Source organism: Electrona antarctica, assembly GCF_951216825.1.
Source record: "Electrona antarctica genome assembly, chromosome: 23".
In the NCBI taxonomy this organism is placed as follows: domain Eukaryota; kingdom Metazoa; phylum Chordata; class Actinopteri; order Myctophiformes; family Myctophidae; genus Electrona; species Electrona antarctica.
In genome coordinates this window covers 22412835-22426552 of record NC_136804.1, presented here as the reverse complement: position 1 = coordinate 22426552, position 13718 = coordinate 22412835, and the positions used below count along the sequence as shown (strand labels likewise).

General features: G+C 42.6%; 1 protein-coding gene across 1 annotated transcript in view; it reads left to right on the top strand.

The window, feature by feature from the left end:
• Positions 1-13718, top strand: part of LOC306916729 (uncharacterized protein) — a 52480-nt gene that overhangs the window by 31343 nt on the left and 7419 nt on the right. Inside the window, exons 13-16 of the mRNA XM_079494747.1 lie at positions 2281-2339; positions 2636-4511; positions 5835-6008; positions 12402-12575. Coding sequence (XP_079350873.1) covers positions 2281-2339; positions 2636-4511; positions 5835-6008; positions 12402-12575 — 2283 coding nt within the window. The remainder of the gene's footprint in view (positions 1-2280; positions 2340-2635; positions 4512-5834; positions 6009-12401; positions 12576-13718) is intronic.

Sequence of the window (13718 nt, the reverse complement as noted above, 5' to 3'; positions counted from 1 at the left end):
TGAATGGTCCAGTCCATGTTTTACACCCTGTCTCTGCCAGGCTGAATGGTCCAGTCCATGTTTTACACCCTGTCTCTGCCAGGCTGAATGGTCCAGTCCACTCATCTCCATGTTTAATGACTATAAACACCACATACAGTCACTCATCTCCATGTTTAATGACTATAAACACCACATACAGTCACTCATCTCCATGTTTAATGACTATAAACACCACATACAGTCACTCATCTCCATGTTTAATGACTATAAACAACACATACAGTCACTCATCTCCATGTTTAAATGACTATAAACACCAGTCCACTCATCTCCATGTTTAATGACTATAAACACCACATACAGTCACTCATATCCATGTTTAAATGACTATAAACACCACATACAGTCACTCATCTCCATGTTTAAATGACTATAAACACCACATACAGTCACTCATCTCCATGTTTAATGACTATAAACACCACATACAGTCACTCATCTCCATGTTTAATGACTATAAACACCACATACAGTCACTCATCTCCATGTTTAATGACTATAAACACCACATACAGTCACTCATCTCCATGTTTAATGACTATAAACACCACATACAGTCACTCATCTCCATGTTTAATGACTATAAACAACACATACAGTCACTCATCTCCATGTTTAAATGACTATAAACACCAGTCCACTCATCTCCATGTTTAATGACTATAAACACCACATACAGTCACTCATCTCCATGTTTAAATGACTATAAACACCACATACAGTCACTCATCTCCATGTTTAAATGACTATAAACACCAGTCCACTCATCTCCATGTTTAATGACTATAAACACCACATAGTCACTCATCTCCATGTTTAACGACTATAAACACCACATACAGTCACTCATCTCCATGTTTAAATGACTATAAACACCACATACAGTCACTCATCTCCATGTTTAATGACTATAAACACCACATACAGTCACTCTCTAGTCTCTAATCTCTAGTCCCTAAAACATCAACCTTGGATGGAAAGAAACACAGACAGTTGTCCTTTAACCCAAGATGTTGTGTTCTCTCTACTTGTAGAATGAGACATAAAGATAGAGAACGTTTAAACCCAAGATGTTGTGTTCTTTCTACTTGTAGAATGAGACATAAAGATAGAGAACGTTTAAACCCAAGATGTTGTGTTCTCTCTACTTGTAGAATGAGACATAAAGATAGAGAACGTTTAAACCCAAGATGTTGTGTTCTCTCTACTTGTAGAACGAGACATAAAGATAGAGAACGTTTAAACCCAAGATGTTGTGTTCTCTCTACTTGTAGAATGAGACATAAAGATAGAGAACGTTTAAACCCACGATGTTGTGTTCTCTCTACTTGTAGAATGAGACATAAAGATAGAGAATGTTTAAACCCAAGATGTTGTGTTCTCTCTACTTGTAGAACGAGACATAAAGATAGAGAATGTTTAAACCCAAGATGTTGTGTTCTCTCTACTTGTAGAATGAGACATAAAGATAGAGAACGTTTAAACCCAAGATGTTGTGTTCTCTCTACTTGTAGAATGAGACATAATGATAGAGAACGTTTAAACCCAAGATGTTGTGTTCTCTCTACTTGTAGAATGAGACATAATGATAGAGAACGTTTAAACCCAAGATGTTGTGTTCTCTCTACTTGTAGAATGAGACATAATGATAGAGAACGTTTAAACCCAAGATGTTGTGTTCTCTCTACTTGTAGAATGAGACATAAAGATAGAGAATGTTTAATATAGTAGTATTCTGGTAGTTTATATATTAAAACCCATTTTGGGCGGGAACCCCTTTTGGTGTTAGCATCATGTTATGCTTTAGCTATTGTAGGAGAAAACTATCGCACACCTAGCAATCAGGCGTATGCACAGGTGCGTAGGCCAGTGGACATCAAAGAAAGCAATAAGGTACACCCGCACACTGTGTATCTGCTCGGCACAAGAGTATTGTCTTATTTAATGAAGCAACGTTTGGGTCACTAGGGACCTTCCTCAGGCATCTTGCCTGAGGAAGGTCCCTAGTGACCGAAACGTTGCTTAGCTATTGAAAAAAAGCAGATCTACAAGCTCATAGCGCGCCACCGAGTGCCACTCTACGAGCTTGTAGGTCTGCTATTTTTGAAAAATCGAAGAACGACTGACAGAAACATAGCTTTTTCAGAAAACTGTCAGGATGTAGAAGACATTTTTAGAATCTGATCTCAGGTCAAAATGGATTAAAGTATCTATATTCTATTGTCTTCATCTCCACAGAGAGACACTCAGAAACACACCTGGACAGAAGACATTCAGTCAAACCACACCTGGACACAGTAAGACTGGACAACATTTTACACTCATTAACATTTTATATCAATTAATTAAATGATTAAATAGCAGCAGACTCATCAGATTAAATATACACATCGTATTCCTGTATCAATGTCCAAATACTGATGATATACATTTATACTAAAACAAATGATCCAATGTTATTTTTTTTCTTTTACAAATTTTGATTTTCTGGAGGATATTTAATACATAGTTGTTTTAATGATATTTTATGTTCAATGTACAGTTGTAAATGAAGCATAATGTTTAACATGTATTAATTGTCTTCTCATATCAGATGTTCTAAAGGTCTATAAGGTCACTTTGGACGGTCTGGATCATGTGGCATACGTCACTGAACTGCCCTCCTCCCTCTCCAACATCTACACAGACCTCCACCTATCAGCGGGAGGGAGTGAAGGGGTTAATCAGCAACATGAGGTGTGGCAGCTTGAGACCGCCTCCAACATGAAGACCCTCCATGACGTCCTAATCAAGTGCCGTGCCATCTTTAAGACCCTCCTCCCTGGCAGAGACACACCCAGCAGCAGAGTTCTGACCAATGGCATCGCTGGCATCGGAAAGACATTCTCTGTGCGTAAGTTCGCTCTGGACTGGGCAAGAGGTTTGGAGAACCAAGACATCATTCTCCTGGTTCCCTTCTCATTCCGTGAGCTGAACTTGGTCCGAGATGAGCAGCACAGTCTTCTCTCACTGATCCATGTTTTCCATCCAACGTTAAAGAAGGTCACAGCAGAGCAGCTCGCTGCCTGGAAAGTTGGCTTCATCTTCGATGGTCTCGATGAAAGCAGGTTTCAGCTGAAATTCCAGAACATTGACGTCGATTCTGACGTCTTTGACAACAATGACGTCGTCTCTGATGTCACGGTGACATCATCGGTGGGCGTGCTGCTGACGAACCTCATCAAGGGGAATCTGCTCCCCTCGGCTCTCCTCTGGATAACCACCAGACCTGCAGCAGCCAATCAGATCCCTCCTGCATGCGTTGACATGGTGACAGAAATACGAGGGTTCACAGACCCCCAGAAGGAGGAGTTCTTCAGGAAGATGTTCAGTGATGACGAGGAGCTGGCCAGCACCATCATCTCACACGTGAATACATCAAAGAGCATCCACATCATGTGTCACATCCCAGTCTTCTGTTGGATGACCGCTACCGTTGTGGAGGACCTGGTGAAGACAGACGAGACAGGACAGCTGCCCAAGAACCTGACTGGGATGTTCAGCCACTTCATCTCGCTCCAGATAAAAAGGATGAAGACAAAGTATGATGAGGAGACTGACGGGGATGTTCTCCTGAAGCTGTGCATGCTGGCGTTTCAACATCTGGAGAAAGGCAGCGTCATGTTCTACCAAGAAGACCTGGAAGAGTGCGGTCTCGATGTGAACGACGCCGCGCTGTACTCGGGAGTGTGCACAGAGATCTTCAAACAAGAGACCGTTCAATCTCAGAGAAAGGTCTACAGCTTTGTTCATCTGAGCATCCAGGAGTTCCTGGCTGCAGTCTACCTGATGCACTGTTTCACAGAAGAAGAAGAAGAAGACTTCTCCCTGCAGAGAGCCATTGAAGAATCCCTGAAGGGTATGGAAGGAGGAGGAGGAGGAGGAGGAGGAGGAGGAGGACCATTGAAGAACATGGAGGTCCTGAAGACATTCCTGGGAGGAGGAAAAGAAGAAGAAATGACTCTGGAGGACTTCCTGCAGAGAGCCATCAAAAAAGCCCTGAAGAGTAAGAACGGCCACCTGGACCTCTTTGTCCGCTTCCTTCACGGCCTCTCACTGGAGTCCAACCAGAGTCTGTTAGGAGGCCTGCTGGGTCACACAGAGAACAGTCCAGAGAGCATCCAGAGAGTCATCAACAACCTGAAGGAGATGACAAATACAGATGGGAGTCTCTCTCCTGACAGATTCATCAACATCTTCCACTGTCTGATGGAGATGAACGACCACTCAGTACATCAGGAGATCCAACAGTACCTGAAGTCAGCGGACAGATCAAAGATGAGACTGTCTGAGAGCCAGTGTTCAGCTCTGGCCTTCATGCTGCTGACGTCAGAGGAGGTTCTGGAGGAGTTGGACCTGCACCAATACTACACACCAACATGGGGGAGATTAAGTCTGGTCCCAGCTGTGAGGAACTGCAGAAAGGCTCGGTTAGTACTAGTCATGTGAATAGAAAACCTATTGGAATAGAATCAATCTACCATCACACTTAATTACTATAATAATCAGGTCTCAAAGTGTGTGTGTGTGTGTGTGTGTGTGTGTGTGTGTGTGTGTGTGTGTGTGTGTGTGTGTGTGTGTGTGTGTGTGTGTGTGTGTGTGTGTGTGTGTGTGTGTGTGTGTGTGTGTGTGTGTGTGTGTGTGTGTGTGTGTGTGTGTGTGTGTGTGTGTGTGTGATATTTATATGGAATTATATTTAAATGGAACTGACTGACACGCACAGAGAACAAAGTAAGAATAATAAATAAGATAACATTCATAGATCCATACAAGTTACACACTGTAGTATTAATACATACATTTATACATATTAATCCATTCTGGACGGGAACCCCTTTTGGTGTTTTAACTAAGCATTATGTTATACTTTAGCTATTGAAAAATAGCAGATCTACAAGCTCGTAGCGCGCCACGAGCTTGTAGGTCTGCTATTTTTGAAAAATCGTAAAAATGCGGCACAGATCTTTGAATATATATTCTTTCAGAGCGAACGTTTTTTCAGGCCTAAATGGGTTAATATATTAATACATATTATAACTGTAGTATTAATGCAGATTATCTGTCTTTCACTTTGATGTTTTCTGGTTCTCTGTTCTTATCTGACCTGTCAATATCTGACCAACTAGACTGTTCTTATCTGACCTGTCAATATCTGACCAACTAGACTGTTCTTATCTGACCTGTCAATATCTGACCAACTAGACTGTTCTTATCTGACCTGTCAATATCTGACCAACTAGACTGTTCTTATCTGACCTGTCAATATCTGACCAACTAGACTGTTCTTATATGACCTGTCAATATCTGACCAACTAGACTGTTCTTATATGACCTGTCAATATCTGACCAACTAGACTGTTCTTATCTGACCTGTCAATATCTGACCAACTAGACTGTTCTTATCTGACCTGTCAATATCTGACCAACTAGACTGTTCTTATATGACCTGTCAATATCTGACCAACTAGACTGTTCTTATATGACCTGTCAATATCTGACCAACTAGACTGTTCTTATATGACCTGTCAATATCTGACCAACTAGACTGTGCTTATATGACCTGTCAATATCTGACCAACTAGACTGTTATCTGACCTGTCAATATCTGACCAACTAGACTGTTCTTATATGACCTGTCAATATCTGACCAACTAGACTGTACATTTACATTACACTTTATAGTTCATTTCCTTGAACATGAACTTGATCTAATCTGTGTTGATAATCACTGATTTTACATAATCTATTTTCAGACTTGTTGGCTGTGAACTCAACAAGCCAGAATATGAGATCGTGTGTTCAGCTCTCAGCTCTAATCCTTCACATCTGAGAGAATTGGACATCAGTTATAATAACATAACGGATCCATACATGAACCTGCTCTCTGCTGCATTGAAGAGTCCAAACTGTCAACTGGAGATACTGAGGTCAGATTATTATTTACATTAGTTCTGTTTTATTAGTTATAGTTTGATTCTAACAATAAGAGTGTGAATAAAGTTGACATCATGGTATCCCACACTGATTAGAATAATATTATGGTCAGAGTTTGTGTCTAGTTCACTCTCTCACATCACAATGCTACAGTACAGTAACTACAATATGTGACCGAGCCTGGCAAAATGGTCCTCATCTCGCCAATAATGAAAAGGCGCTAAATAAACTAGATTTATTTTTGTGTGATTTTCGTTTTTTTCATATTAACATAGTTTGAATGTTGAAGAAGGTTTTCATTCCAACAGATTATTGATTTGGGTAATTTAATTGTATACATTTATAAGTCCAAAGTATGCTTTTTGTTTCGGTAACTTTACCTCTGTTTTGGGGGCGGAGAAGAGCAGTTCCGAGATTTGCATGTAGCTTTCGATTGGCCTTTGGAATGTCTTTGTCCTCAGGTTTCAGGCTCTCAGCTCATTAGCGTGCTTGTGTGTTTGTAAACACAGAATTGTTTAACATGGCTATAGTGCGAGGGGTTATACTTTACAGAAAATACTTACTCAATACTAGTACACGTGTGTGTGTGTGTGTGTGTGTGTGTGTGTGTGTGTGTGTGTGTGTGTGTGTGTGTGTGTGTGTGTGTGTGTGTGTGTGTGTGTGTGTGTGTGTGTGTGTGTGTGTGTGTGTGTGTGTGTGTGTGTGTGTGTGTGTGTGTGTGTGTGTGTGTGTGTGTGTGTGTGTGTGTGTGTGTGTGTGTGTGTGTGTGTGTGTGTGTGTGTGTGTGTGTGTGTGTGTGTGTGTGTGTGTGTTGCCCACTGCGCAGTGAACACAGGCTCGGCGCGCGGCTCAGCTCCAACACGAGCCATATCGGTCCCAGGCAATGGTTTCCCCCGCTGTCAGACTCCCCAGTCCCGACATATTATATTATATTTCATTATATAGTGCTGTGATCTGTATTACCAGCGGACAATGATCTGTAGGCTGCCGCTACTGTACCCGGGGAGGAGGCGCCGCGTTGGGGTGGACTGACTGGAGCGCTCTGGGTTAGATTTTGACGGAGTGGAAAAATGATATAAAAGACACCGTTGAAATGACACTTTAACACTGTAGTAGTAGGCTCGCTAAAAACCATAACTCTATATGGACATAATAATAACATGCAGCGGGGTGTAATCAGCCCTCAACAGCTTCACAGTGTGGTGGTGGTGGTGGTATGTTCAAACGGGATACAAATCCAAAGAGTTTCAGTTGAATCAGTTGTAATTAAATCTGCGATTAATTTCAGCTGTGACCAATAGATAGAGATGCTTTGCAATGCGCGAACAGTATGAAACTCATCAGCTCCGTAACGTTGTGCTAGAAAGGTGTGTGTGTGTGTGTGTGTGTGTGTGTGTGTGTGTGTGTGTGTGTGTGTGTGTGTGTGTGTGTGTGTGTGTGTGTGTGTGTGTGTGTGTGTGTGTGTGTGTGTGTGTGTGTGTGTGTGTGTGTGTGTGTGTGTGTGTGTGTGTGTGTGTGACAACTTAGTGTTAAAGTGCTAGTGTTTTCCTTCTTTCTTTTTAATCAATATCATTTTGTAGTCTACAGTGCCCTACAGCATGACTTTGGCTAGGGCCTATATTCTTTATATTTGTATATATTATTATGATTTGGAATGAATAAGCCTTTTGTGTGAACACGTGCCTTGCCTAGCCGAATAGGACTGTATTTTAACATGAATCATAATAAGGTTGGAACTTGAGAGCCAAATATTTTATGAGGAGGTTCTGCTTGTTGTAAAAAGGTTGAGAACCACTGATTTAACCATATTTCTGTTGTCCTTTTCTTAATTGCATAGGCTCAAACATTCTTGTCTGGTTATCAATGGTAAAACATGTTTTATCTAATTAGATAGAGTTTTGCTTAAAAGTAATCCAAAAGTAACTGAAAGTAACCCACTACTTTTAAATTGTGGTACTCGGATTACATTACTGACTACAATTTTCTTTTTAGACTACAAGATTTGAGTTAAAATGTTCACTCTGTAAGTCTGTAATAATATATATTCAAAGATTTGAGACACATTTTCACGATTTCTCAAAAATAGCAGACCTACAAGCTCATAGCGCGGCACTCTCTGCTGCGCTATGAGCTTGTAGATCTGCTTTTTTTCAATAGTCAAAACACCAAAAGGGGTTCCCGCCCAAAATGGGATAGACCGTACGGTTTAAAGTTGCTTTCTTTTCCATAACATGAATATATTATATATATTATATACATACCACCATGCAACCACCATTCAGAGAAAGAGAGAGTGTGCGTGCGTGCGTGCGTGCGTGCGTCCGTGCGTGCGTGTGTGCGTGCTGGGTCATGCACATGGTGTGGAATGTTAATGTTATGTCCAGCAAAACATTGACGCGGTTTATCGTGTGACGGAAGCAGTGAGTTGAGTGACTGGACTTTATAGATGTTTGTAGGGATTATAATTTCAGTCACACTGTTCTCATGTGATGTAGCATGAGGAGGATTATACCATCGTTTAACACAGGGCAGGGCAACTTTGATGATAGAGAGGAGCCACTATAGTTCCACACTCACTCCAGAGGGCCACTATAGTTCCACACTCACTCCAGAGGGCCACTATAGTTCCACACTCACTCCAGAGGAGCCACTATAGTTCCACACTCACTCCAGAGGGCCACTATAGTTCCACACTCACTCCAGAGGAGCCACTATAGTTCCACACTCACTCCAGAGGGCCACTATAGTTCCACACTCACTCCAGAGGAGCCACTATAGTTCCACACTCACTCCAGAGGAGCCACTATAGTTCCACACTCACTCCAGAGGGCCACTGTAGTTCCACACTCACTGCAAAGGGCCACTATAGTTCCACACTCACTGCAAAGGGCCACTATAGTTCCACACTCACTCCAGAGGGCCACTATAGTTCCACACTCACTCCAGAGGGCCACTATAGTTCCACACTCACTCCAGAGGAGCCACTATAGTTCCACACTCACTCCAGAGGGCCACTATAGTTCCACACTCACTCCAGAGGGCCACTATAGTTACACACTCACTCCAGAGAGCCACTATAGTTCCACACTCACTCCAGAGGGCCACTATAGTTCCACACTCACTCCAGAGGGCCACTATAGTTCCACACTCACTCCAGAGGGCCACTATAGTTCCACACTCACTCCAGAGGGCCACTATAGTTCCACACTCACTCCAGAGGGCCACTATAGTTCCACACTCACTCCAGAGGGCCACTATAGTTCCACACTCACTCCAGAGGGCCACTATAGTTCCACACTCACTCCAGAGGGCCACTATAGTTCCACACTCACTCCAGAGGGCCACTATAGTTCCACACTCACTCCAGAGGGCCACTATAGTTCCACACTCACTCCAGAGGAGCCACTATAGTTCCACACTCACTCCAGAGGGGCCACTATAGTTCCACACTCACTCCAGAGGGCCACTATAGTTCCACACTCACTCCAGAGGGCCACTATAGTTCCACACTCACTCCAGAGGGCCACTATAGTTCCACACTCACTCCAGAGGAGCCACTATAGTTCCACACTCACTCCAGAGGGCCACTATAGTTCCACACTCACTCCAGAGGACCACTATAGTTCCACACTCACTCCAGAGGGCCACTATAGTTCCACACTCACTCCAGAGGGCCACTATAGTTCCACACTCACTCCAGAGGGCCACTATAGTTCCACACTCACTCCAGAGGGCCACTATAGTTCCACACTCACTCCAGAGGGCCACTATAGTTCCACACTCACTCCAGAGGGCCACTATAGTTCCACACTCACTCCAGAGGGCCATGCAGATTGCATATTACTGTCGTACCAAAATAATAGCCGATCTACAAGCTCATTGCTCATTGCTATATTTTCATTTAAATCCTGAATATGTTTCTGCTATATTTGAATTGGAATACTAATATAGACTAATTCAAGTAATTAAAATAATTAAAGCGGGTCATGTTTGCATGTTTGGAATTGCAAGAAATCAATAACATAGTTCAGTATTCAGAATTTCAGATATAACCTGTGGGCCGCATTAAGTGAAGGTGGGGGCCCGGGCCGCCAGTTGCCCATGTATGATTCTGCAAAATATGCAAAATAATGTCTTCTAAATCAACAATTTCAGTTTTCTGGAAAAAACCCATGTTTCTATGTCAGTGGTTTCTCAAATTATTTCATGTCAAGGACCCCCAGAATTATCTGTAATTGGCCGCCGACCCCCATCTGAAAATATGTTGTTCCAGGGACCCCCCCAGAAGCAAAGATATGAGTTAAAAACGTTCGCTCTGAAAGAATATATAATCAAAGACTTGCATCACATTTCACGATTTTTCAAAAATAGCAGATCTACAAGCTCGTAGCGCGGCACCGAGTGCCGCGCTACGAGCTTGTAGATCTGCTATTTTTCAATAGTATAACGTAATGCATAAAACACCAAAAGGCGTTCCCGCCCTGAACGGGTTAAGGAGTACTAAGTACTCACTCACATGATTTACTGAAGTAAAAGTATTCATAAGTACCTATTGTAGTAGTACAGTAAAGTACAGGAACGGTGTTCAGAATTCACTTGAGTAAAAGTTTCAAAAGTATTGGCACTAAAATACGATTTATTATTATTTGAAGCAAATGTGCTCATTTGGGCAGAAAGATGACATTCAAACGTCCTTTGAAAATAGCAGATCTACAAGCTCGGTCACAAGGCGTGTGTAGTAATAATCAAAATCTACAAAGTACGTTTTCAAATGAATTGTAGTGGAGTAATAAAAGTATTAGCCTATACAATATTTGCCTTTTGAGATGCAAAAGTAGAAGTAAAAATATTGGAACATTTCAAGTATCCTATGTATATAGTATAGGCTATAGCAGGTCCTTTTCATGTCAAGGACCCCCAAATTGACACTAATTAGCCCTGCGGACCCCCGTTAGAAAAGATACGCCAGGGACCCCCCATGAGAGAAGATCTTCACGGCTCTAGCAATGATTCTCAACCCGTTTCATTTCAAGGACCCCCAGGTTGACATGCATGCATTAGTCTACGGACCCCCCATTTAATGGCTTTTCTATCTCTGGGACCCCCCAATTTATATTGTAAAAATCAATGTTAATTTAACTCTCAGAGTGTACAAATGGAACCAAATTGGTTCCATTCCATCTCAGAGTTATAGACCCATGTACTGTGACATTACCCCTCCATGAGGTTCTATAGCAGGGTTCCCCAATAGGCGGCCCGCGGGCCATTTGCGGCCCTTGTGGCCCCTGGAAGAATTTAAAAAAAAATGTTTTTGTTTTGTTTTGGGGGGGTGTCCCAGATATAAATGGCATTAAATGGGGGTCAGTAGCCTATGCATGTCAAACTGGGCACCCCCTCAAGGACCACTGGTGGTCCCCGGACCACTGGTTGAGAACCATTTTAAATTAATTAATGATTCCCTAGTCAAAATATGGCCCTTGAGGAACATTAATTGGGGAACCCTGGTCTATAGATCCAATCTCATGTGACATTCATGCTTATCAGACCGTAATTAAAATGCCGCTATACAAATGTGTGTCTTTCTAAACCAAGGCTCTGTGATACAGTGATTGGTTGATTGGTTGATTGATTGATTGATTAAGTATTTATTAACAGTTTGCAGAATTACAGTACATTTCAAGCACAACTCAAATATACAAAGACTGTTAACTGTGAGTGGACGACACCACAAGCATTACACTTGTTTACAAGAGGGTCCACCTTGTTCAATTCATCGGAACATTTAGAGATGTACAACATATGCACTTGTATATAACCATAAACAGGAGATCATCATAAAAGGAGGTGTAAGTATAGTATACATGTCTTTAAACCAAGGCTGTGATATAGTAAATATGCTAGACTATGACTTATATGAATGGATGATCCAACCACATTATGCTGCATCAAAAATAAGGAGGTCAGTTATTCAATCACAATTATGTGATCCATCATGCCTGCTAGGGGATTATCATTATCAATGCTACGGTACAGTAACTACAATATGTGATCCATCATGGCTGCTAGGGGATTATCATTATCAATGCTACGGTACAGTAACTACAATATGTGATCCATCATGGCTGCTAGGGGATTATCATTATCAATGCTACGGTACAGTAACTACAATATGTGATCCATCATGGCTGCTAGGGGATTATCATTATCAATGCTACTGTACAGTAACTACAATATGTGAACTAATGAGGCACAGTGATTACAGTATGTAGAGCGATGTTGACACGCACGCACGCACACGCACACACACGCACAGATTTTATTTCCATCTCTTGGGGTCTTTACTCCAAAACTGTTATTCAGTCCAGATATTTCATGTGTAATTACAGACTTGCTGGCTGTACCTTCACACAGACAGGATTTGAAGTTCTGCTCTCAGCTCTCAGCTCTAATCTTCTCCATCTGAGAGAATTGGACCTCAGTTTCATCTGCCTGCAGGAATCACAACTGCTCCAGCTCTCTGCGTTACTGAAGAGTCCACAGTGTGGACTGCAGATCCTGGGGTAAATAATATGGAATCAGAACAGTATCAAAAGTGTCACGGTAAATCTTACATATTTGTAACTCACAAGTTCAGATTTGCAACTCACGTGAGTGAACTCACAGGTTCACATTTGTGTTTTGTATCCACAAGTTCAGATTTGTGTTTTGTATCTGTATTTCGCATCTGTGTTTTGTATCCGTGTTTCGCATCTGTGTTTTGTATTTGTGTTTTGTATCTGTAATTTGCATCTGTGTTTTGTATCTGTGTTTGAAACACAAATACAAAACACAGATACAAAACACAGATGCAAATTACAGATACAAAACACAAATACAAAACACAGATGCGAAACACGGATACAAAACACAAAACACAAATCTGAACTTGTGGATACAAAACACAAATGTGAACCTGTGAGTTCACTCACGTGAGTTTCAAATCTGAACTTGTGAGTTACAAATCTGTGAGACCTTTGAGACTGTGCTAAAACTCTGCTCCTCTACTTTTGAGACTCTTCTGACATTGGGCGTTAACAAATGTCATCATTGGCTGAGGGAATCTGTCAATCATTCTGATTGACAGATTCCTCGGCCAATCAGATCGGTCCGCCTTCAGCCAATCCTATGGCTCTAACGCCCTGGGGGCACGCTGGTCCATAGCTCTAATGCCCTATGGTGGGGGGCACGCTGGTCCATAGCTCTAATGCCCTATGGCGGGGGGCACGCTGATCCATAGCTCTAATGCCCAATGGCGGGGGGCACGCTGGCCCATAGCTCTAATGCCCTATGGCGGGGGCACGCTGGTCCATAGCCCTAACGCCCTATGGCGGGGGGCACGCTGGTCCATAGCTCTAACATCCTATGGCGGGGGGCACGCTGGTCCATAGCTCTAACGCCCTATGGCTGGTCCATTAGAGCTATGGACCAGCGTGCCCCCCGGGCGTTAGAGCTATGGACCAGCGTGCCCCCCGCCATAGGGCATTAGAGCTATGGACCAGCGTGCCCCCGCCATAGGGCATTAGAGCTAAGGAACAGCGTGCCCCCGCCATTGGGCATTAGAGCTATGGACCAGCGTGCCCCCCGCCATAGGGCATTAGAGCTATGGACCAGCGTGCCCCCGCCATAGGGCGTTAGAGCTATGGACCAGCGTGCCCCCCAGGCGT